At 40.7% G+C, this 24,784-nt stretch overlaps 1 protein-coding gene across 3 annotated transcripts in view; it reads right to left on the bottom strand.

Moving 5' to 3' along the window:
• The window catches only part of usp24 (ubiquitin specific peptidase 24), a 33,640-nt gene that overhangs the window by 3,325 nt on the left and 5,531 nt on the right, over nt 1–24,784 (bottom strand). Inside the window, exons 8-65 of one of the 3 annotated variants that reach the window (XM_005923262.3) lie at nt 24,092–24,157; nt 23,202–23,276; nt 22,752–22,910; nt 22,545–22,659; nt 22,278–22,381; nt 21,971–22,078; nt 21,773–21,868; nt 21,470–21,631; nt 20,206–20,307; nt 17,950–18,057; nt 17,713–17,862; nt 16,233–16,364; nt 15,594–15,705; nt 15,432–15,508; nt 15,164–15,304; nt 14,597–14,650; nt 14,386–14,519; nt 14,181–14,247; nt 13,967–14,077; nt 13,786–13,884; nt 13,476–13,649; nt 13,296–13,381; nt 12,935–13,043; nt 12,592–12,747; nt 12,371–12,468; nt 12,071–12,166; nt 11,763–11,985; nt 11,494–11,656; nt 11,098–11,259; nt 10,900–10,970; nt 10,648–10,808; nt 10,504–10,565; nt 10,123–10,314; nt 9,906–10,020; nt 9,523–9,667; nt 9,299–9,418; nt 9,069–9,194; nt 8,643–8,741; nt 8,480–8,562; nt 8,253–8,394; nt 8,053–8,172; nt 7,725–7,939; nt 6,539–6,663; nt 6,313–6,454; nt 5,828–5,978; nt 5,625–5,720; nt 4,982–5,085; nt 4,779–4,892; nt 3,537–3,744; nt 3,340–3,429; nt 2,896–2,998; nt 2,671–2,789; nt 2,452–2,565; nt 2,308–2,373; nt 2,139–2,205; nt 1,983–2,061; nt 1,724–1,799; nt 65–151 (exon numbers count right to left, since the gene is read on the bottom strand). In XM_005923262.3, coding sequence (XP_005923324.1) covers nt 65–151; nt 1,724–1,799; nt 1,983–2,061; nt 2,139–2,205; nt 2,308–2,373; nt 2,452–2,565; nt 2,671–2,789; nt 2,896–2,998; nt 3,340–3,429; nt 3,537–3,744; nt 4,779–4,892; nt 4,982–5,085; nt 5,625–5,720; nt 5,828–5,978; nt 6,313–6,454; nt 6,539–6,663; nt 7,725–7,939; nt 8,053–8,172; nt 8,253–8,394; nt 8,480–8,562; nt 8,643–8,741; nt 9,069–9,194; nt 9,299–9,418; nt 9,523–9,667; nt 9,906–10,020; nt 10,123–10,314; nt 10,504–10,565; nt 10,648–10,808; nt 10,900–10,970; nt 11,098–11,259; nt 11,494–11,656; nt 11,763–11,985; nt 12,071–12,166; nt 12,371–12,468; nt 12,592–12,747; nt 12,935–13,043; nt 13,296–13,381; nt 13,476–13,649; nt 13,786–13,884; nt 13,967–14,077; nt 14,181–14,247; nt 14,386–14,519; nt 14,597–14,650; nt 15,164–15,304; nt 15,432–15,508; nt 15,594–15,705; nt 16,233–16,364; nt 17,713–17,862; nt 17,950–18,057; nt 20,206–20,307; nt 21,470–21,631; nt 21,773–21,868; nt 21,971–22,078; nt 22,278–22,381; nt 22,545–22,659; nt 22,752–22,910; nt 23,202–23,276; nt 24,092–24,157 — 6,831 coding nt within the window. The remainder of the gene's footprint in view (nt 1–64; nt 152–1,723; nt 1,800–1,982; nt 2,062–2,138; nt 2,206–2,307; nt 2,374–2,451; nt 2,566–2,670; nt 2,790–2,895; nt 2,999–3,339; nt 3,430–3,536; nt 3,745–4,778; nt 4,893–4,981; nt 5,086–5,624; nt 5,721–5,827; nt 5,979–6,312; nt 6,455–6,538; nt 6,664–7,724; nt 7,940–8,052; nt 8,173–8,252; nt 8,395–8,479; nt 8,563–8,642; nt 8,742–9,068; nt 9,195–9,298; nt 9,419–9,522; nt 9,668–9,905; nt 10,021–10,122; nt 10,315–10,503; nt 10,566–10,647; nt 10,809–10,899; nt 10,971–11,097; nt 11,260–11,493; nt 11,657–11,762; nt 11,986–12,070; nt 12,167–12,370; nt 12,469–12,591; nt 12,748–12,934; nt 13,044–13,295; nt 13,382–13,475; nt 13,650–13,785; nt 13,885–13,966; nt 14,078–14,180; nt 14,248–14,385; nt 14,520–14,596; nt 14,651–15,163; nt 15,305–15,431; nt 15,509–15,593; nt 15,706–16,232; nt 16,365–17,712; nt 17,863–17,949; nt 18,058–20,205; nt 20,308–21,469; nt 21,632–21,772; nt 21,869–21,970; nt 22,079–22,277; nt 22,382–22,544; nt 22,660–22,751; nt 22,911–23,201; nt 23,277–24,091; nt 24,158–24,784) is intronic. The other 2 variants (XM_005923263.3, XM_005923265.3) reach the window with 2 other exon arrangements.

Below are 24,784 nucleotides of genomic sequence, written 5' to 3'. Positions count from 1 at the left end.
GTGAGTGTAATAGGAGAACTGGAGGGCGTTGATATACGGTATTTTTGTGTGTGCGTGTATTTACCTGTGCAGAAATTGTGCGCTGGAAGGTTTTATTGGTGGATGTCTCATTTGAGACGTTGCTCTGTGGAGTCCAGTAATGTTCTGTCATCTGAAGGCAGAGAGAGTCACTGTGAGCATACAGCATAATTTACAGTTCTTCATAAGTGCCATAGTGGTTAAGCCAAGTGTCTCCTAAACAGGGGGCACTGTAAAGACTCTCGTTTAGCTCCAGTAATATGAAAATTAATGATGGAACAAAACAATTAATATACTGAGTGAGCTGTGAACAAAACTGTATACAGAAAGAAACAATAATGATAATAAATATGACTTAAAAGAGTTTTAAGTTCAGTCGGAAAAACAGTTCAGTTACCTAAAGTTCGCTGTAATGAATAGAAAATAGTAACTGTATAGTCTGCATACAACAATGCTGTTTTTATGTTAGTTTATTGTTTATCTATTACTTAAATACTTTGGTGTAGTACGAATGGCCATGGGGGAGGTCTTTGTAAGTAGTAAAAGCGGTAAAACTTATGAAAACACAGTTAAAAGTCCAAAGTCGATCCTCCCCTTCACATTTTCCAATGCAGTCCAGTGGGCTGATTTGCTGAGCTGATTCTGGCCCTCGGACCTTATGTTTGGCACCAAGTGGTAACTAATATCAAGGCAAACTTTACTAAACTATCATTTAGCTAAATGAAAAAAAGTTCTAAAAAACAAAAAAAATTTATGCCGTGCTAAACTGAGTTCAGATTTAAACTGATGTTTGAAAGGCTGATTAGTTTTTAACAACACAGTGTGTCCGAATTCACCTGCAAGAACTTGGAGGTTATGTTGGATTAAATAATAAGAAGGGAATGGGAAACACTGAGGTTTGGGCTTAAAGGCACTGGGGATTTTTTTTGGCTGCTGTCCTCCATCCTTCTCACTTCTACTGTCAATTACAAAAGCCAAAAATGCCTCACACTAATGTGATGTACACTATATGGATAAACGTACTGGGCCACCTACAGAAACTGGTTGCCCATGGAAACCCAGGCTATGAAGCTCCCAGCCCACAGTTACTGAGCTGATGCTCATGGCAGAGGAGGTTTGGAAATCTGCAGTTACTGAATCATCAAGTGTTGGCATCTCTTAAGCACTATGCAACTCCTCTAAGTAACCTTATGTGATCTTCCATTTCATGGCTGAGTTGTTGTGGTTCTGAAACATTTTCTTCTTTCCCAAATGTTTATAAATGTTGGGTGCAATGGGACTGAAAACATGTCACTTTAAAGATTAAGAGGTGTGGCCCTGTACTTTTGTTCATGTAGTGTAGGTCAGCGGTAAGCGGTCCCCAATACCCGGTCCTCGGACCGGTACTGGTCCGTGAGTCGTTTGGTACCGGGCCGCAAGAGTTGAGGCTCAGGTGTGAAATGTATGGTTTTCAGGGTTTTTATCGGTTTTCAGCGTTATTTTGTTATTGTTTTTATCATTAACTCTGTTTTCCTGGGTCTTTTCACGTGTGTTATGAATAAATCTTCTTTTTTTCGGTAACGGTACTGGTTTGATTTTGTTGTATTTATCCGCGACACCTGAAAGGCCGGTCTGTGAAAATATTGTCGGGCATAAACCGGTCCGTGGCGCAAAAAAGGTTGGAGACCGCTGGTGTAGGTGGTCCTACAGTATTTCTTAGGCTTGCCTTTTTCTGGAGCCACTGCACCGCCCAACTCCAGGTACCAGACAAGTCCTTGAAGTAGTCCTTAGCTTGAGGACACCTGGAGAGTGGGAGGGATGAAAGCAGGGTCAGAATTATGTTGGTAGGTTAATCTGCTAATACTACTACTATTACAGTTGATAATAGTTCACACTGGGGGAAAAAAACAAAACAAAACAAAACAAACACATAACAACCAAATATTTTTCTGCCCAAGTCTGATCCCTAAACCGCATGTACTCACTTTTGAGCTAATGTGACCAGGAACTTAACACACTGGTAGCAGCGCCTGCTGTCCACATTGTTGCTCTGCTGCATCAAAGCTATGGAGAAAACACATTATGAGCTACAAGGATTTGTACACTGTTGTCAATAGGAAAAAACAAAACAACAGACATACCTAATAGACCTTTCTCTGACTCAAAAGCATACTTGAGTCTCTGGGATTGCAGAGGGTCTTCCACTACCTGTGGAAAAGATTTAAATGAAGTTAGGAAATGTGAGACCTCATGGTGACCACGCAACATGAAAGATCAACAGAGGAAGGGTCACTGAAGGATGTTACTCACTAGAAGCTCCTGCAGCATCAGAAAAATGTTCTTCAGTTCATGAGGTGGAGCTGTCTCCAGCTGTGTCTGTGAAGAGTACAAAACAATTTAGTGCATACTGACTGTGGAGTAAATGTGGTTGAGCTGCTTTTCAGAGATTCTTACTTTGAGTAACTGCAGAACTCCCAGAGAGAAGGGCTCATTACAGAACGAGCTGTAGGTCACCATCTCTATCAGGAGAGACAGTGCGCCTGATAACTCGCGCATTGCAAACATCACCTGTTGGGTATTTACAATTGGCAAAATTGTCAATCAAAGAGCTTCTGAGTCTTTTCTATTTAATAATGAAGAAGTAAAACATTGAACTGATGGTTTTTATCTTACCTCTAGAAGGTAAGGCTGTCCTTCTGGAGTAAAGAGTGAGGCAAGGATGTCCGCATGGAGAGGGAGAAGAGGGGTGGAGGACAGGACACTACTCAGGCGCAGCTTAAGCCCTCCGGGAGCTACGTGAGGAACAACAGGTGATAAACAAACAATCACAATAAGACTCAGGCTGTGTCAGTAGGTGCACATTTGTAGTAGTGTGAGAAACAAATTTAGGTGCATCACCCTGTGTGCGCTGGGGGCTGAGGTCAGAGTGCAGAGTGATCAGGGCCAGAGTGCTGTGCAGGTGAAGAAACTCCCGAGCCTGAGCTGGACTCCACCTTCGGTTCTGTAAAAACACAAAGTAAAACCTCTCTGCCTTTCTTTGGAGGTTTTTTCTACGTATACCCAACTGAGAAGTGCCCTCAATACAGACCCAGAACTCGCTTGAGAGATTATATACCTCATTTTACCTGGGAATGACTTGGGATCTCTCTAAACTGTTACTATTGAGAAGGATGTCTGGAATACCTGCTTAACCTGTTACCACTGCAACTCAGTGTTGGATAAGCAAAAAACTTACACTTTGTTTCCTGAGTGTAATTCAGTGAGTGGAAAAGTTGAGTTAAAGTGAAAACATTAAGAATGACAAACATATGAAACACGCAGTGTGTATTATGTAAACTGTACCTGGTTGTTCTGCCTATTGGGGCCCAACAGAAAGATGAGCATCCGGCGATACGCCGAGTGTTTCAACAACAACTGACAAGGACCGCAACCCTGAGAGAGGGAGGGAGAGAGTGAACGAAAAATAGAGAACACTCAGGAAATCAAACAGTCATTAAATTTAATGGCTTGTACTTAAACACTCAATTTTGAAGAATTACCCTCTGAGCGAAGTTGCTGAAGAGGTTGAAATACTGCGCACAGTTCTTCACATTCTCAGGAACATCTTTGTCCAGTAAGGAGAGCAGAGCATCTGTTAAACTGTCTAGTCCTGGATCTCCAAACTGAAGTGCACTCTCCAGAGTCTTTTCGAGGATGGATGCAACCACCACCCTCACCTCTCTTACACTGCACTCCAACAGACAAACCCTAAGGAAATGTCAAAACCATCAATATCAGCACTCCAGTGAAGCGAAATAAACCTCTAAGGCAGGAACTTCAATTAACATGTCTAATGTCTTATCATAAGACACTCAGTATCTTATGATAAAATCTGAAAGGACAGACAAGTCTGCAACACTGTTCATGTGGGAAATTTCTTTGTTGTACTTTGTTTAACAGTTCTGGCTGCTTTGGCCTTGAGGCACATAGTTAAGTGTGACAATCTGTACCTCTGTTCTACGGGGAGGGGTGTGGTATGTAAAGGCAGCTGTGGTGTACTGTTGCCCAAAACATCCGATGTTCGACAACCAATCCTGTCTGAGGATCATATGATCACCCCATGCTTAAACATCAAGTAGTGTAAGACAACACCTTTCTCCCAAACACATGCTTTGGAAAACTATCCCGTGGTTCTAAATGTTTACATTCCAGAGAAGGACTTGCTTTTTTTTTAGCCAATCAGCATTAAGTCAGTGAGCACCAAGCACACAAGTGTTTAATATCTCTACTGTCAGTAAAGATGCAACTGTAAGTATGCTCCAAGACTTTTGCAGTTATACTGATGAAGTGTGCAAATATAATAAATTATATAGCATTAAAACACTCCAGAGATAATATGTGTGGGCATTATATATTTAGTAAAGCTTTAGGCGTTGTATGAAAAATAATCAAAGCGGAATTATTTAGCCCTGGTCAGAGAGTTGAATGTGCATTGATTAGAATGAGGGCGCAATGGTTGGAGCTGCCAAGTCTAAAGTATCGCATATCACTAGGACAGCTACAAAAATGCTGTACTGATCAAACCTAGGTCAAGCTTCTGCAAAAGCAGTCCTACAAACATGGATTACATTCACACCTGATGCAGACATAACTGTACCCTGTCATTTCCACTTTCAAGCAGCAGCAATATAGTATCGCTATCTAAACAATGTAGAAAATTGTTTCAATATTTCATATTAGTCATGAGAAATATAATGTGACAACAGCCCTGTGGGTTAATTAGTTGGCAGGAATGTACTAACTTGACGATTTCGCGGCCCTCTGGTCCCACCAGGTACTGCACCATCCACTGGCATGCCTCACTGCTCTTAGACAGCAACACCTCCACTGTCGCCATCCATTCCTCTGTGTCCACCCTGCAAGAGACACACAAATACAGATATAATGTCGCTCCTCATGAAGGTGCTCAAACTTAACACATGTGGATGCATGCAAGTGAAATCACCTGAGTTTCTTTTTGGTGTGCAAGTAGGTGTGGAACAGAAAGTGAACAGCCAGCTGAAGACTCTCTTTGGCCATTGGCTGGTAGCCTGGATGCTTCAGTTTTGTCTGCAAAAGGAACACAGCTTTTTAAAACATCACTGATTATCATACTGCATGTTATTTTATGTATATAAACACTATGGTATTGCATTATAGCATATATAATAGTAATATTGCAATGGCTGTGGGTTCCATTCTGCATCAGCACTCACAATATTTAAATAATTATCATTCATGTATGTCAGAGTATCTCTCTCTAATGGCAGAATGTGATCTGTCATTAAAGGTGAACGGTACTCTGATTCCTATAAGGAAGTGCAGTTACTGTAAAATGCTGACCTGCAATAAAAGCATTGCCTCAGAAAAGCAAAATAGACACTGTTTTTTCAGTTGTGTAAACACAGACCAAAGGTGAAATCCAATATTTTACTTGCATCTACTTCAAGTACCAGAGAAAAAACAAACTGCTGAATATGTGGAAGAAAACTTTTTTCTAACTTGTTTTATGTCTTTTGATTACAATCGTCAAATACATGAAGCTTAAAGTGTTGTGTATCTTCAGTCTGTGTTTATGTATAATTAGACAAGCCAACAGAGAAACATACTGCATTGACTGAAGCCAGGGAAAGGGTGAAGTTGAAGTAGTCGCTGTTGTAGACATCTCTGTTTCTCATGAACTTCAGATTCTCATCTCTCACAATCTGCACAAACACACAAACAAAGCGGTGAGACAACTATGAATATTTAAAGCAATTCTCTCTCTAATATAACTCGTGTTTAGCTCATGTAAAGGCAGATTTTGCTTTACCTGATAGATGCTGACGGGCATTTTCTCTACAAACAGGCCCTTCTTCTCTCCCTTGCGGACCAGACGGGTGAGGAGAGTGAGACGGTCATTGTTGGCTCTTGGGGGGCGTGGAGAGGACTGTGGGGAAACATCAGGAGAAGATGGAGCAGACCTGGGAATAAAGAGACAACATAGATGGTTCATAATAGTTAATGCACTGGAGCCGTTCCCAACTGCTGTTCTTCTGACAGTGTTCATATACAAATATGACTCGCATCATGTGATTAACATCCGTGATGGTTCATTAAAGTTTCTGTATAATGCATATAAATGAAGTCTTTGTAAATAAGTCTTTAACTGTCAACATCAAATCTATCACCTACTGCCTGCGGTGACATTTTGCTGACTGTTGCACATGGATGTATGAAAAGATGACAGATGCATTTTCAACAGTCCAATGAGAATGTTTACAAGGTGACTGTGGTACATATGGAAATTTGACTCACAGCGAAAGGTCCTCAGCTTCCTGTCTCATGATGCTGACTCTGCTCTTTTTGGGCAGAACAGGCGAATTCTGGTCACTGATCTTCTGATAAAACAGCATGTAGGCATTCCAGTATCTCCTCCGCACGTCAGGGTAAGGGTTGGCTGAGCATACATCAAAGTTATTTAAGATTTTGTACTTGTGTGTACTGCTAATCCACATAAAGTAAAGTAATGTCAGCAACTTACACTGGTCATAAACCTTGGGACGATACTCCCCACCGAAGCACTCGTACTCCAAAGTTTCGTCATTCATATCGAACTCTTCTACCACGTTGTCATTGAACTTGTACCACCGACCACGCGCACCACCGCTATTAGTAAACAAAGATGGATGACAAAAAAGTATTTTGAGAAGATAAAGGAGAAAGAGAGACATACTGGAAACTCTATGAAGTTTAAATAATAACCTAATGCAAAAACTAAAAAAAGCTTACAAGCAAAGAAACAGGATGGTCACTCATGTATGTACCCAGGACTATATGGACAGCACACCAGATTAACCTACTGGCAGATCACAGTATTCGCTTGCATCTATCCAGCTCATCTGCTAAGTTTTTATAATAATAATAATAGATTGGATTGATATAGTGCTTTTCAAGGCACCCAAAGCGCTTTACAATACCACTATTCATTCACTCTCACATTCATACACTGGTGGAGGCAAGCTACGGTTGTAGCCACAGCTGCCCTGGGGCAGACTGACAGAAGCGAGGCTGCCATATCGCGCCATCGGCCCCTCTGGCCAACACCAGTAGGCGTAGGGTAAAGTGTCTTGCCCAGGGACACAACGACCAGGACAGAGAGCCCAGGGATCGAACCGGCAACCTTCCGGTTACAGATGCGATTCCCAACCCCCTGAGCCACAGTTGCCCATGTCACTGTTCTTGGCTTTAAACCCACACAGATCCCTACCTGACATAAACAATAAGTGACTAAGAAACAGCTTCAGAATGTGTCTGTTTTCCTGGAAAGTAAGCATCATCCTGAGAACAGAATTTCATAAGCATGGAAAGGAACAAGAAAATGAGTGAGAGCAGGGTGCCAAATACAAGCTTCTGTGGTCTCTTTACATTCCACTTCTCCAGTAAGCACGACTGCCTTCCAGAGCCAGACATCTGGAGATGCTTACAAACTAATCCAGGAGCCCATACAAAATCTGATACTGCATTCATATGCAAGACCCAAGGAGGTCTTCTAAATTCTGCCTGGAAAACTAAAGCAACCAATTAATGTATTCCACCAATTGCTGGTTAGGGACTCCTTATGTAAAGTAGCAAAGAGAAGGAAAAATACAATTAGGAAAAGCACATAGCTCTGCCATTAGAAAACGATTCCTGTGAAATGAGGTAAGACTGACTACAGTGTCTCTTACCGTCTATCTTTAATAAAAGAGTAGTAGTGGCCAGCATGCGCCTGACCACTGTGGACAACAACTCCCACAAGCTCATAGTTCTCAGAAATTGTGACTTTTTTCCTGGGTGACCCTCCTGAGGTCCCGTCGCCTCTCCCCTCGCCTCCCTCTCCGCTGCAGTCTTGACGAGCCATTCCAGATACAGTGTAGGGCTCCATGTTCAGCACCCAGGGGAACTGTGAAACAATGGAAACAACCTTAATCCCAATCACATTTACATTAAAGTTAAGGAGGCTGTAACAATATTAGGAAATGTGATCTATTAGGTACAAGTGTCTGATCTTCATACCCTAATCTGCTCATCATATTTGATAGACCGTCCGCTTTCCCAGTCGAAGCCAAAGCGCATAAGGTGAATACAGAGAACACTGGGCAGGGATTTGATACATGTCCTCTTCACTGTGGTCCTCTGTACAAACACACACACTAACACTCATAAGCACATATGATGTCAGTGCTGTATAAAAGCATGAAGGGGAGTGTACAGACCTTCTCTTTGCATTTCTCACAGTAGTAGGCATTGCTGCCCTCTAGCACCTCTCCTCGGACAAACTGGTCTAATGAGATCTCTAAACTCTGACAAGAGGTCACTCCAAGGTTCAGTGCCATGAATGTTTCCTCACGCTCATATCTGTGCAAAGGATGTTTGTGAGTCAAATTTCATGCATAAAGAAAAAGATTTGGTAAATTCTACACAGTAAAAACCTGTGGCTCACCGGTGAGGACAGTCTTTACAGATCTTCTGGTCAGAGAAAATTCCCTGAAATGTGTTTTTGAAGATCTGCTCTCGACCCATTTTCTGGTGGAAAAAGTTTGTCATTGACAAATTAAAGTTTCTAATTAAGTGACGACAGTGTTTCTTTAGTGTGCGAGTTATACCTTGAGATGTTCGTCAAGCTGATCCACCAGGCTAGTGAAAAACTCATAGGCATCCTGCTGTTCTCTTACATATAGCTCTTTGTTCCACATCTTGAAGATCTGGAACAGAAATATTATGCATGTTTATACAGTTACATATCTATTGATAAACTGAGTTTTGTCACTTTAGTTAATGACACTCAGTTGTGTCACTATCCAAGATAACAAACTCTATATGTGTTACACAGACTTTATAGACATAATGATTACAGACAGCACAACATGGTCCATCATAAGGACTTATTAAAAAACCCCACATAATTTTACATGATAAAAAAAAATACAAGAAACAGCGATGAACTCCAAGATTGTGCAGAACCTCTTGCAAATTAAAAATAGAACTTTGTCTCTAGTTTCTAAATGATTTAACAGTGAACACACTTTTACCTTCCAGAAGTTCTCAGGTACATAATACTGGAGTTTGCTCTCCATCAGATGGCCAAATAGAGACTGGACCTGATAGAAAACACTCTCTTCAGGCTGGTCTGTGTCATCTTCAATGGACAGGAAAGCCTAAAACAAAAAAACATGATATTGTAGTCACAGATACTGGTGTTACTAAGTATCACATAATGTATGGAAAAAAAAATTAAGTAAACAGTTCATTGAAAGTGTACCTCTGGGAGGCCGGGCTGCATGTAAAGCTGCTGGAACACAGCATTCATATAACAAGTGGCTCCACCGTTCTTCAACCCAACAAAACCTGAGACTGAACGGCTCTCTACAGGGGGTAGATACTAATGGAAAGGGAGAAAGAGTTACTTTCACACCAAAAGCACTGTCAGACTACATGCAACACCAAACATGATTACAATTAATTCTATTTTAACCGGTGTCTTACATCAAACTCCTTGCAGAGCGAAGGATCTGACTGGTGGTGCATGGACAGCAGCTCTCTGGTGATGAGCTGTAGGTTTGAAAGAGAGCTGTCTGCCAGCATTACCAGCACCTCATAGGCTGCCAATCTGCTGCTGGCTGTGCTGCACCTAATCACACACAGAGAAATGATTAAATACCGCTATCAGGAATACTACAAAACACACAATGTTGTTTGCAAAATGGAGGGTTTTACCCATTACTTAAAACAAACAAACAAACAAACAAAAAAGCAGATCCCTTTTATATGAAATCACAAAATGATTCTCAAAATCACATCTTAAAAAATGAAAAGTTGGATTAGAACAGAGAAAAAATGAAACTAATTGGAAGGAAAGGAATACATACTTTGGGTGGAAATCATGGCTGGGGGCCGGGGAAGTTGTAGGGTTGGAGCTGTTGATAATGATGCGTGAGGCTCGAAACAGGAAGTCATCGAGCAACTGCTGGATGAGAGATGGACCTGGACAAAAAGTTACAACATTACATAACAGCTGTGTCCTTAATAGAATAGAATATACATTGGATAGGTGTGGATATGCATGTATACTCAGTGTTTGCTCACCAAGATGTTCTTTCTCATTGCCACAGAGAGACAACAAGGTCTTGATAAGTCTGAGGTGCCCTGCTAGGAGGATGTTATCTGCCTCGCTGGTCTCCATCTCAGAGCTCCAGCTAGGCTCAAAATTGTCAAGCCAAGAGATCTCGTCCTCCAGCATGGTGGCTGCGCTCACTTTTAACACCTCCATCTCTGACGCTTGAGGAGGTGAGGCATGCAGCGAAGCGGGAGGAAGGAAAGGAGGGATAGAAAAAGAAAGGAGCAGAAAGCAAATGTGTGATTCACTGGCCTTTAGTTGGTGAAAAAGCAGTCTGTAAGGTCTGCATTACAACAGAGCCTCAATCAGGGACAAAACTTCTTATTTAGGAATGTGTAACTGTGGCTTACTAGTTAGGTCGTCCAAAAGCTGGCATCTTAGATCAAAGTATTCAGTGCACTGGGACAGCAATCTGAAAACAAAAACCAACACTAACTCATGATGTCTGCATATGTTTTAGGGATTTTGCACCTTGTGCTTTATTGATTAGATACCTTTGGTTGACCCCCCTCATGACAGATGTGGGGCTCCATAACGGGAGCTGAGCAGTCAGGATAACTGAAAGGAGGAATAAGTTAGGTTTTTGGACTTCAGGGAAGGCTGATGTGTCAGTTTGGCTCAAAGTGTACAGTTGATCACAAGCCACACGGCGGATCTGAGAGAAGAAGAAACATAGGAAAGATAAGTAAATATAATATAATGTTTGAAATACATTTCTTCTGTTGTTTGCTGAGTGTGTTATTTACCTCTCCGCTGGGAGATCCGAGCAGAATATCAATAATAAAATCATTGACAGAGGGCAGGTTGTAAAAAGAAGCTGGAGAAAGAAACCAAACACAAGATTTAGAGCCTGTTGGACACAGTACAGAATATCTCATTACAATATACAGTAAAAGTGAGACTGTGATCTTGTAGTGTTGTCTGTACGCCTGCAGGAGTCTTACACAGCTGCTGACAGCGTAACTGCAAACAGGTAACCAGTAGAGACAAAGCCTCGCGGGCGATGATGGCATCTTTGATGGAGACACTCTGCTGTCTGACACATATCCCTGCATGCAATGCTGTTGGCGTGGCCTCGCCCTCGCTACTGGAGCTGCAGTTACTCCCTGCAAAACACAAATACATTTACTTTCAATTCTTTAGGTTTAGTTTCAGTAAAATATTTTGAGCGTGACCTATTAATAACCAACAGTCAGCATTAGTCATAAATTAAAAATGAAGTTGTACAAGCCACATCCACTGACTGAAAAACATGTAGCTAACACCATAAGTTATCTACTTGGTAGACTTACAGAGACAAACAGACAAAATGTGTAATGATTGTTTTTTCTTTGTCTCACCAGTGCTGCTGACTCTAGTGCGTACTCCCTGGGGCAGAAGAGAGCCATGCGTCTCTCTGATTGGCTGTGGGCTACCGACCAGATCTAATCGACCTGCTGCAGCCGCCCAGGTCAGACGCATAAAACAGGCCACTGTGGAAGTGAAGTCCCCCACTTCCATGGTCTATAAAAGAAACAGCAGCAGATAGAGCATCTGGAGTACTTTACATTTACTGGACACCAAATTTATCCTAGAAATAACCTCAAAATTTAAATTATTTCTACCATACCTGAATAGCGACACGTGCAGCAGGTATGATTTCTTCAACTCTTATGGATGATCGCTCAGACAAAGACATCTGTCTGTAGGAGGACTTCTCTGGAGTGCCACATAGAGAGAGCTGTCGCCCTGCTCGCCCAGCATTACGGAACGGCCGAGATGATAGCGCATCGCCATCCCTGATGACATCATCATCCAGTACAGCAGGCATGCTTTGACCAACCAGAAGGAACCTGCAAACAAAGCCCATTCAGTTAGAAGTTTGGCATAGTATGTGATGATTATATAAACCTTGTATGTTTGTGACATGTATTGCACCTGGCCAACTGAAGACAGATTGAGTAGACCCCTTGTCTGGTCTCATAGTCCACTTCTGATGGGATGGAGTCTCTCTGCATAACATTTACCACCAGACTGCAGAGGTGACAAACAGAAACACAATACTCAAGACTAAAAATAAAAAGATGCCATGAGGCATTTTGGATAGAAGCATATGCCATGTGGAATATATGCACTGGTGTATAATGTAGCTTGACAACTATGCTGACACCTCCTACAGTGGCTCAAAGCAAACGAAGAACAGCATTTGTTTTAAAGGTCTGTTGTTTGTGGTGCTACCTGAGGCCTCCTGCTTTCAGGAAATTCTCACAGAAGGATTTGCTGCTGGTTTTGGCCATCTCATCATCAGATGTGGGCATGAGTTTTGAACTCAACACCTAACAAAGACATAGGAGAGAAAAAGGAAAAGAGATAAAAACTGATGTCATGCAGCTTAATCAACTTTAAAACAGGGAATTTTGCATTTATATACGTATTTGGGGTTTTACGTTTAAATGTACCTCAAGGTTGTATAGCACTCTGAATGTGGACATGCCAGGGGCTGAAGATCTAAAAAGGGACTCCAAGATGGAAGCAGCACTAGGCTGATGTTGCTGCTTGGAGGACATAGAAGGAGAACGAGAGCCTGCACCCTGGCCGAGGGTGAAGAGCGTTTTCTAGAGAAAAAAAATACACAAAAGATAGAAAATAACTGCCCCAGACAACGGATAAGGCAATGAAATGCACACAAGAGAAATTTGTTTAGACTTATAATAAACCCTCCTCCAAAAGCAGAAAATTAAATATTTCAGAGGTTTATCGTTCTGCATTAAGCACTGTTAATAAGAAAAGAGTTCAAGTAACCTGATGGCTCCAGACGCTGGATTCTTTGGGAACAAAGTTGTCAAGTGCATCCTGTACTTCAGGATCTGTTGGAATCAGCAGCAGCAACTTCCTCACACGCAGAGTGATCCTGGAAAGTACAAGAAATATCCAAATACATAAAAAGGGTTATTAACTGCCTTTGGTCTTAATACATGAATTATGAAATAGTAGTGACTTAAATATTAATTACCAATCACTTTTTACCCAGCTAAACATGCATGCAAGAGTCTCTGTCTATGTTTTTATGCATTTTTGTATCTACACAAATTGCTTCAAAATGAGGTGATGTAAATAGCTAAATAGCGTCTTCTGTTGTCATATGGAAGAAATATTACCTTACCTGGACTCATCAAGGTTTGCTAGCTGGTAAAGCATCTCAAACACATTACAGACCAAAGCCATCACAACTCCAGGCAGAGACTTCTCCTAGAGACACAGAAATGTACGCACTTTGCATTAGAACCAGCGGAAAGTTTAATGGATGCACAATTTGCAGTTCTAACCATGTCTATGATGGTACCTGCTCTAGGGCATAAGCAGAGTTGAAGACAGCAGAGCTGGAACTGCTGGAGGCAGACGCTGAGGACTCGGAGCTGCCAGAGGGAGTGCCAGTGCCTGAGCTCTTCACAGTTAAGCTCTGCTCATCGCTAAAGCCAAGCTGAGACAGCAGCTTATGGTCTCGATTCATGGTCAACTAATACACGTTGGAGGTGCAGTAAAAGGACAATGTGAGAGAAAAAAAAACCAAAATTAATTTTGTTCAAGGACACACAACAGGATAGTGGACGACCTTCCCCAGACAGGCACTGCACTGAATCATCAACACTTACCACACTATCATTGGCAAAGATTTGGACATTATCCACCGGACAGCTCAAGTGCTCAGATATCTTCCACCGGATACTTCCTACTGTTTCATTACTGTGAGTCTGTACAACAGACAGACGAGTAAAATTAGCCATTTCCTCTGAAGACCTGAACTGTGCACAAAAGGGCAGAAGTTTATAATACCTCTAAGGTAAAAGTGTCTTTGGTTGACTCGTAGGTGATGTGAAGAGTGACAGGGTGTCCATTGAAAGAGGCCCCGTGAGGTAGAATAGTGCGAGGAACTGAGTACATATCCTACACAGAAATACACAAACACATGAGGTTAAAAAACCCCATTATAGCATAATCATTTTTATTTACACGTGTAATGAAACCTTGGAGACAGTGCATAGCTTACCTCTATAGTGATGACATAGCGCTCAGCCAGCAGCAGCAGTCTTTCAATTATCACCAGCTTAGTGGATCTGGAGGTGGAAATTCACAGAAGCGTCTCAACAATAACAAGCATATTTATACTCAAAACATTTTATCCATCACTAACATGCAAGATAAATTATATAAACACAAATGTATTTTAATAGGTTTAGTAACTATGTTCTTACCCAAACCCCCCTCTGTACCTGGATGGTGATTGTACAGATGTGGCCACAGTCGGCATGGCCGTGGCTGTCAGCATCTTGGTTGCTTTAGTAACAGCATGTGTCAAAGTAGGCCCACCCAGGGCCGAACTGGCTGCCTAAAAGAAGAACAAGAAATGTGCTGCTGGATCTGTGAAATGGCACAATCATGCTAGTAACATATTCAACAGCTTACCTCTAGTCGTTTGTAGCAATCAGCAATGAACTTCTTGTGCAAAGACACAGAATCCTGTGAGGAGGAAGATTTATTTCTGCATGTGATTTCTTTGTTTCAAAAAGAGCCACAAAGCAGTAATTCAATTTTTATTATTGGAATACTTCTGATCATTTCTCATCAAAGTGAGGAGTGAAAACAATAGGCAGTCTGCAGCATCTTAAAAGGAGAATTCTTCCCAGGATAAAATATGCATATTCCCTCTGGTCCGTGTAACTTATCCACCTAAATTGTTCTGTTTTGAGTTTCCCAGTTTTGGATAGAGAGAACAGAGATGACTGCCTTGTCTAGAATATAAAGGAACCAGAGAGCACATCCTTTTGGGGATTCAAAGTAATAGGTTCATTAGAAAAGAACTAATTCCTACACCAAACTGCTCACAATAAAGATAATGACTTTTTTTGGGATCATGTAAAGAGACTTTGCTGCTGATTTTAATGTGAACTGTCCTGTTAAATGACACTTCCACTCTCTTTAGAAGCAGTGCTAAAAGAGGCCAGAGCAATAAATGCAAAAATATACTCAAACCTTCTTCATCTTGGGATTGAGGTTGGTGTAGCTATATGTAATAATAAGTTGGATTGCTTCATTGGCTATTTCTTCATCAGGGGTCTCCATGGCGATGCGCCAGATAAAGTCCATCCCTGCTAAGTCAATGCGCTCCACACACTGAAATCAAAGCACATAATACTTTAAATCTAAATGTCAACCAAGATGTATTTCAGTGTTCTTTTCCTTTGCACGCTGAATGGTTCACTGTGTACTAAGGATCAAAAGAGAGAAAATGAAAGCTGACCAGCTGAGTTCCTTGGCGTTTTAGTCGATGATCACAAAGGTTAACATTCTCAAAGAAGGTCTTAAAAAGATTAAAACCTGAAACACATACAAAACATGTTAAATACATATTTATAATCCACTGCTGTGGGTCAATAACGTATCACCATAGAGTATCTCTCACCATTCATGGTGATTTCATAGGGTTCCAGTTTTAAGATCTTCTCCTTGAAGAGTTGCTGCTGAACATCACTCTCAAGGTCATGTTGCCCTTTTGTGAACCACTCAAAACACATCTGCACACACAGAAACACACTGTGTTAATCTCAGTTACAGTGAATTTTAGAGACAAATGAGATGGACTGGCTTGAGTTCTACCAAACTGAGCCTAACACAAAGACTAAATGAATGATCTGTTAAAGGCTGGAGGTAGTTAAACATTTGATGCTAACCACTTGTGCCCAGAATGATCTCATACTATTGGAAAGGGCAGAAACCTGCCTCCAGTTCTTTCTGTCCTTTTGTTGTTTTTTTTTGTTCTCATACAAAGAAGCACTTGATAAAGTTAGCTTTATCAAGTGCTTCTTTGTATGAGAACTTTACTTTACTGGATGATACATTGAGAAACCTAAACAGAATGGATGTCACTTTCTTGCCTGCTTGCTCTGTATTTAAAACTTGTATGACCATTCCTTGTATTGTGCTTTAAAAGGAAGAGGTAAAGTTTGTGCATTCCTCCAGATCAGTTATCCAGAGAAAGGAGGCTGCAATGATAAACAAATGGCCAAAGGCAAGGTTTCATTTGCAATGACTGTTTTCATACCTCACGGTCAAGTTCACAAACATCCGGCCCTGACACCAGGCACTCCCACAGCTCCTTGGCTCTGTTCCAGACCAGGTAGAGGCTAGCTTCCTGGAGAAAGAAGGCCAGGAAGCGCAGGTGGCTGTCCAGATACTAAAGACATATTGAAAGAGAAATGTGTTATCTTATAACACTATCAATATGTAACATTATGTTCTTCAGGGCTGATTACTTCCAGTGTAAACCTCATGCCAGCTAAGGGAAACTTGCATATTACCCACATTAATCTCTAATTATGCAATTAATCAAAATATCCAGTAATATAGCTCCCAGGAGGAGCAGAAGGCTATTACGTTTTAGTCAGTGTACTCAGGTCATTTACACATTTTATTTGATTTTTAAATACATTTATTCAGTTGTAACCTGGTGGAGGGGGGGGGGAGGGGGGCAAACGGAGGAGACAGGAACTATGGAAACTATGCATCCAGCAGATATTTTACTTATGAAGCTATAGTCACTAGTCAAATCCCTTAATAGTGGTTTTGGTCATTAGCAGTAGAAAAGATGTTGAGGTTTTTATCTTATTTTTTAAAATATTTTTCCTTTATCTATCATACATTTACAAATCTTACTCAGCAGCATTTAATATCTGGGTATCAAAGTGTGTAAATATTTTAACTTAACTCTTGTGCAGCCTATATTCAACAATGTCATTTCAGCACGACCAAAATCATCCTCAGTAATAAATATTCACACATTTAGCTGCATGAAGCTAACAGTAACCTGAGTGTTCATTACTGTGGTGGATCACAGGATGATAAATGACTGTTTACTGATCAGTCTCTTATGTTTGCTGTATATAGATTTGCTTTATTTAAACAGTAAATGTTAAGTTACTGCAGCCTGACATTTGCCTTTATATTCAAAGAGGCACACTGTTATAAGGCAGGCGAATGTTCTTATTATACATTAAACTGATCTGAGGATGAAACCACATTGCTGTGTTTGTTTTTACAATGATGACAGTTTGATCACGAAAAACGTCCTGGGTTAAAAAAGTTGGAGCATCTAACCTGGATTTTGAGGTTTGTAAATATTCAAATTTCTGTGAATCACTGTGATAAAAGAGAGCAGCTTCAAGCCCAGCAGGATGGGAGATATCAGAGAGGAACTCTGGGTTTGATCAAGAAAAGCTCCCAGGGAGCTCTGTCCCTTTTTGATGTCAGTGAGAGTGAATATCCCTAATATGGCCATCTCACGCACACAGCTCTAGCTGTGAGAATGTAAACTGTTCCCACATGCTGTTTAAATCTTTTGTTTGTGAGGGAGCTAAAACAGCCTGTTTTAGACAATGGTTGAATTAGCATGACCCAGTGTGAAATGAATGAGGATTATTTTGAAATATGAGTCATGCATTGCTAATCTAGTAGCGAGTCCATGGATTCTATAGAGTTGGAAATGAGCATTATAGGTCACCTTTAAATTAAAAAGACAGACATACCTCCTGGTAGGTGTATCGTCCATCTACCAGGGTTGAGCCTGAGAGGCCGCTGTTACCAGCAGCTGTCACGGCAAGTCGATGGCAGCATACAAGGGACCCTGTGATTAGTTTGACAATCTCAAAATTCTTCTTCAAGTCTTGGATGATGCTCTGTTGGGAGACAGAGGGAATGTTAACTTAAACACAATGTAGAGCAGATTATTCAGGTGTGCATTTATATATGTTTTTATGTGTCACCTTGTCTTGTTTCTGGTATGTCTGCTTGATGAATGAACGGGTTATCTCATGCAGCTGACGGAGAGCAGGAACAACCCAGACCGCCTGTGGACTGCTCTGCTGTGAAGCCTGTTGAGATAAACATATACACATGCGTGCATATCAGATGATGATATTTACTAAATCACAAAGCAAACACAGACGCTTGTTACAAAAATAGAGGTCAGCGATGATCTTTATGAATCACTTTTAATTTTATGTAACTGTTTTGTCATCGTAGACTTACTATTTTTGTAATTAAGGGCGTTGTTAAAACAAGAAGGGAAAAAGGAAAATCAGAGCCAGAGATTTAAACCACGGAAGATCAAATCTGCCACTTTTAACCCTCATCCTAGTGTTTCAGGTTTGCTTTTTGTTTTTTTAAATGACGTTGCTAATGATTTAAAATCTCTGTTTCCTGTCTCTGCTTTGATGAACACTTTTTAAAAAAATAAAAATGTTTTGGAGTCATGAGGGATTTCAGTCAAAAGTACCCATTTGCACCTATGCATGAACTACTTATCTCAGGTAATGGTTGCCATGGGTCCTAAATTAATTTACCTAGCCACGCCAAGCGGAACTCTGTTAGTCATTTTAAAGAACAAGAATGGCATTGCTGCATTCATTGTCTGTATGGGGAAACTTCCCACACTGAAAGTTTTCAGAACGTTAGCAGCATCACCAAATCTGCTTGAAACAGCTGGGGAATGCTCTGGTTATGTTACTGCTATATTGCAAACACCAGTTGATTTGAGCAGGAATGAGTCTCCTAGGAGTTAAGAAACCTCTACTGCTGATGTGCCTGTCCAGCACTGTGCTGGAAGAATCTACTTGAAAAAGGTGTTACTTTGCTCCCGAAACACAGACAGGAAGCTAGCAACTTTTTGTTCCTCCTTTTACATGCCAGCACGCGCTGATGATGACGCAAACTGTATGCTATAACTGCCTGTAGTAAGGGTTTAGCTTTAGGTTTTGTGTTGCCAGCAATAAGTCAGTCTCTCTCATTGGGTGCTGATCCCTTCCAGAGCTGCTCTTTGTTACCAGTTCTGTTCATATTTATGCATCAAATCTGATGCCGAGTGTGAATTAGTGGGGACGCCGACTCCTTCTTGGGCACAAACTGCTGCCCCAAGTGGAGGACTTTCAATATCTTGGGGTTTGTTCACAAGAGAGAGGAGACTGGAAAAGGAGATTGGCAGACATATTGGTGGGGTCTTGGCAGTGAAGTGGATGCTATGCCGATCTGTTGTGGTGAAAAGAGAGCTGAGAGTGAAAGCAAAAGTACAGCTATGTTCACAAGCTCTGGGTAGTAAATGAAAGAATAAGATCACAGATGCAAGCAGTGGAAATCAGTTTCTTCTGAAGAGGATTCGTACTCAGCCTCAGAAACAGAGCAAGGAGCTTGGTCATTGAGAAAAGGTAAGAGTAGAACCCCCTCCTAGGTGATGTGTTTTGAGCACATAATGGAGACTTTGGGGAAGACCCAGAATGCATTGGAGAAATTATTTCAATTATTTTATATTGGGATCAAAATAGATCCAGCAGCTTTCGTCATATAACTACAATACAATTGATGTTTACTTAAAATTACTGAAAACTAAGGAATATCAGAATCAATTAAGCTTTTGAGTATTTAGTGTGGATTGGGCGATAAAATGCAATTTTACAAAAATCTAATAATGATCTACTTTTTAGATGACATAGGACACATAACTAATAATGCTTTGAGCAGAAAAAAAAATTGCTAGTATTATAATCTTGCTATTGTGACTGGTAGTCACAATAGCAATTAATGATCCTTGCTGCCCCCAAGGACCCCAGGTCTATGTATGTCAAATATGCTGGTAGGATGAGGGTTAATGTGAAAGGCCAAATATCAAACAAAAGCCTCACTTGGGTTCTGATTAGAGTCCTCGCATGAGTAAAAAATTTCCACCAAAGCTAACCAGTCATCCAGCAGATAAATCACTCATTTATTTCCACAAGCGTTCACCCAAGACAAGACCAACACCACTGTGTAATCATTAGCGAGTGCCAAAGCCCTCTTAGTGAGGCAAGCAGAAGATTAACATACACCTGGTCAAACAACCTCATGTTGCAATCATCTGTGAAATTATCAACCTGAGACCAACGAAACCCCTTTGTGGTCAAACCCCCTCCTCCACGATTGGATGCCAGGACTGAAGCAGCAAGATTGGATACACACCAGTCAGTGGAAATATAAATCATAATGGATACCTCTTTTAATTTGGCCAGTGAGTTAGATTTCTTCTTGCCCCAAGTGCCAATATGAAATGAGCTATGAGTCTCGTTGCCTTTACTGTCTTCCTGAGTGAAGTTCTAGAGACATACATATCATTTGAAGTGGGATATTTGTACACAAATAACAAGCAGGATTTCCAAGGATGACACACATATTTTCTTCCATGTGTGGCAACAGTCAGTCCAGCAGTCATTTTAAAATATGGTTATTGTATATAATTTCAAAATAGGAAAAGCATACATGCAACTGATATATCATGCCAATTTCCATTTCTTGTACTGTGGCTCAGTTTGTCCACTGTCAGTTTTAGTTCCCTTCCCCCTCCCTTAAAGCCTATTTTCTTCTTATTAAAAAGTTAAAAAAAGAATAAACAGACAAACAAGAAGGAAAAAGATCTGAATAGCAGGTGGGTGAAGCTGCTGAGAAGACCATATTAAATACATCACAAAGATTTAAAAGTAGAATAAAAATATCAGAAACTGAGCATTTAAGACAGAATCCTGAGGCTCACCAGGACTATTGAACATATGCCACGTTTAGTATGAGCATCTGCGTGTGTCCTCTCTAGGGTGAACCAGTTTGTCATGTTGGACAGCCAGGATGTGCAGTACCAATTTACTGACACAGTTATTAATGACATGTAAAGTACACATTTAGAAAAGGCAAGATGAAGCATAAATTCCTCACATACTTGCAGTTTTATAACGTTATCTACCACATTTTCCACGCTTTGAGAGTAGTTTACTTAACAGTTCAGTCACACCACTGTTTCACAATATAGTCATTAACTGACTGTATCAGCAAATCAACTAATTATAAAACCTGCATTTACAGATACCCACAGAGGGTGCTACAGATGCAGACAATGACAAAAATAAAAACTAATAAAAAAAAGTTTAAAAATAAATTATTCTTGATAGATGGGTACTTGTTTAAAAAGAAAGACTCCCTTCATTACAGTGGGGTACACTGTATTGCAAGAGTTTGACAAACTTATAAGGGAATGCTAACATGCAGTAAAACTGTTACTGAAGGCAGAAAAAGACCTAGATATCTAGTAGATCTGTCTAGTGTTTCATTAAAACTGCTGCAGTTTTAAGATTCGTGACAAATGCTCCCAGTTTTTTCTTTGTGTGTGTACAAAATAAACAACACCTTTAAAGCACCGGCTCAGTGAAATGCTAAACCCCAACAAGAGCCCAAGTAAACAAAGAAAATACTATACTTTGTCTGTCTCACCTTCTTAATGTCTTCAATGCATTTAATAATGTAACTGCGTTTCACCAACTCCTTAACAGCGTAGGCATCGCTCAGAATCCCCAGGTGCTCCTCCAGTGCCTGCTGAACTAGACTGGTAGGCAAGGTGGGGAGGTGAGCCAGTTCCCACAGCACCTCCAGCACCTGGACAGATACACACACAAGGACAAGGTTGACTCAAGGGAACATCCTTATATCAAAACCTTTCACAATATCTTTACCTGTTTTTTCCAAATTACTTTTGAATGAGCCTACCTTTGACAAAAAGACATTTACACAGCATACCTTTCCTGTTGTGGTTTCAGAGCGAGCTTCTCTGCCTATCCTCCCGATCAGGCTGAGCAGCTTTTGCCTTACACGGTCACTCTCAACTTCCCAGCTCTAAATACCATGCAAACATGTTATCATAAATATCACGCACACATGTAGAAATCTCTTCAAATATAACCTATTTTATCAAAATGTCACAGAGTGAGCGCTGACCTTTTGTATGAGAACGAAGAGGTGAGTGAGCTGGTCAAAGCTGAACTTCACAGCAGCAGCAGCAATTATTGTATGAATATTTTCTATTACAGTTGATGATTGACCCGCCTGAGATGGTCAAACACAAAAAGAAATCAATACATCCACTGAGCTGACAGGTATTTGTCACATACTTACAGATATGCACATATAAAAGCACTCAGTGCAGTTTACTGATTTTCTTTAAGAGTTAAAAATAGATAAAACCGATCAGAAAGAATAATAAATATGTAATAACACATGCAGTTGAGATACAAATGGTTCTTGCCTGTATTCTCCAGATCTTGGAGAGTTCATCTAGTGACAGTTTACTCCCCAGCAGCTCAATGATTCCCTTAATCCTCTCACAGTACTGAGCTTGATCAATGTTACCTGGAACAAAAAGAATGAATCAGCCAAAGTTAAACTGAAATCTTAATTTCCCGATTTCTCAGTTTAAATTTATGTCAGTGGTGACTACGTTTAACTATGTCTGTGTGTTTTGCCAAGCACTCATCAAAACTCTAGTAAGTTATGTTTTAACAAACATCGTTACCTTCCAGTGCTATTGACAGGACAGAGTTCTCTACAAGCCAGTCCAGCAGTTTATCTGTGTCAATGGCGTTTTTCACAGACTTTGAAACCGTGCTCTCTTCTATTAACTTTGTCACCTGAGAGACAAGCATACAAAAATAGTCTGACATGAGCTCAGAAATGGAAGCACTCAGAAAGAAATACTTTAAAATCTTCTTTTTGAGCTGACCTCTTTGAGGGAGTTCATCTTAGTGGAGAAGTGGGGTGTTTTGAGCATACGTAGAAGCGTATCCAGCCGGAGATCATCTACCACAGTAACCAACTCCCTCTGGAACCTCATACACAATAGCTTGATGGCTGACAGCAGGTCCGGGATGCTCACCAGACGCTAGGGTTGAATAACATTTGACTGAGTCATAAAATTCTTGTGAAGTTTCAATAAAAGAACCATTTCCACACTAATTTAGTTTCCTGAACTCAAGATGAGCAGTGTTTGCACTTACCATAGTCTTCTAAGACAGTTTATTCATACTATATGATCTAGCAGGTGCCAACAAAAGTCACCAGTCCCATATTCATTCTGAACTCAAATTTACTGGGTAGCACAACAAAGAGGGCAGTGAACACATTCATCTCTGTCCTCTTTTTCTTAAAATTATAAGGAGGTATAAATCACTACCTTATCTTTAAGGTCCTTCTCCTCCAGGTTTTGTACATATGTGATCATCTTGTGGATGACTGGATCCAGCATAGGCTAGGAAAAACAAAATGAAACTGTGTTGATCCCTGTGGGGTAAATGGACCACTGGAGCAGCAAAACAGTAAGAGGATACAGCAAATAAAAATAGAATATAAATCAGAATGGGGTAGAAGTGTCATGTAATAAACACAAGCGATGATTTTATCACTGGAACAAAACTACGGAGCCACAGACAAACAATGTATATACACATATATATTACTGGCAGAGGAAAAAAAGCAATTACAGGCCAGATTCTACAACTGTGTGTCCATGTGTGTACATACCTGTACTGCTATTTTTAAGAAGACCATTTTTAACATTAGATGTTAAAAGTGTATGTAACACCCTGTCACATATTATGCACTGCAGCCCTGAACTTCTCTACCACCCAGCAGAGATCCATGTGAGAACATAAATATCAGCACAGTCAGATTAGACATTAGCAGGTTTTTAACCCGGCAGCTTCCTGGTACAAAGTCTCTGTGACTTTGAAGTGCAAATAGAAGGAAAACTAGATTTACCAGCAATCATAATGCCCACCAGTGAGTGTATGCTGCCTTTATCCAGTTAGCTCCTTTGCTTAAAACACAGTAGTTTGAATGTGTCTGAACTTGATAATATCCTTCTGGGTGCTACATGTGAGAGCTGTGCATAAGTATCCCAACCCAAGTGTCTGACACTAATCGAAATCAGCTTAGGACACATAGGCCAGTCCTCACTTTATCCCACAAGGGGCCATTAAAGGGCTAAGACATTGTTTTAAGGTAGAAATGTATAGTGAGCATCATTTAGTGTGTGTGTCAGGGAGAGTAGATAAGGTAGCTCACCTGGACAAGACTGGAGTTAAGGTATTCAGCACAAACTCCGAGGGGTTGGACTAGAGCAGATACATACTGCATGGACAGATGAAAAAAAGTATAAACAAGTCAAGAAAGAAAGGAAAGGGAGGAAAATAATTTATCAGCACCAGCTTTGATTGTCTTAAGAATAATTCACTGACTCTGAAGCATTGCTAAAAATCACTAACAGATGTGTGCAAGACTTTTTATGGCATCACAACATCACTCCTCCTGATGTAAAATGTGTAGGGTAGAGATCAACCTGCATTTAAACACATGAGTGCATGTGAGCGAGAGGGAGTGACTGTTAACACATGCGTGGATGAGTAGAGCCCAGCTGTCATTTGTCATTCACTGCTAAATCAAGAGAGGCTAATGAAAGCTTCCTGTGTTCCTGTCAGTTTTTTGACTATCCTCCATCTCTGCCTTCTGCAAGTATCTCCCTCTCCTCCACCTTCCAACTCTACCCTTCCACCCTACATGCCTTCCTGCTCAAAGCACACAAATGAATGTGTCACCCTTGGTAGTAAATAGAGAAGTGAGCACTACTCGTTTTTTTTTACTTTCACTTTTACCATCATCCAATGTGCCTCTAGTGTGTTAGGGATCTAACAGCTTACACACTCTGCTGAGCTCCCACTGCAACTGCAGAGTGCAACTGTGGTGTGCAATGAGTCTTTG

The sequence above is a fragment of the Haplochromis burtoni genome, unplaced genomic scaffold (assembly GCF_018398535.1).
Source record: "Haplochromis burtoni strain Fernald_Lab_line unplaced genomic scaffold, NCSU_Asbu1 Contig_65, whole genome shotgun sequence".
Taxonomy (NCBI): Eukaryota; Metazoa; Chordata; class Actinopteri; order Cichliformes; family Cichlidae; genus Haplochromis; species Haplochromis burtoni.
This window is presented reverse-complemented; position numbering and strand designations above follow the sequence as displayed.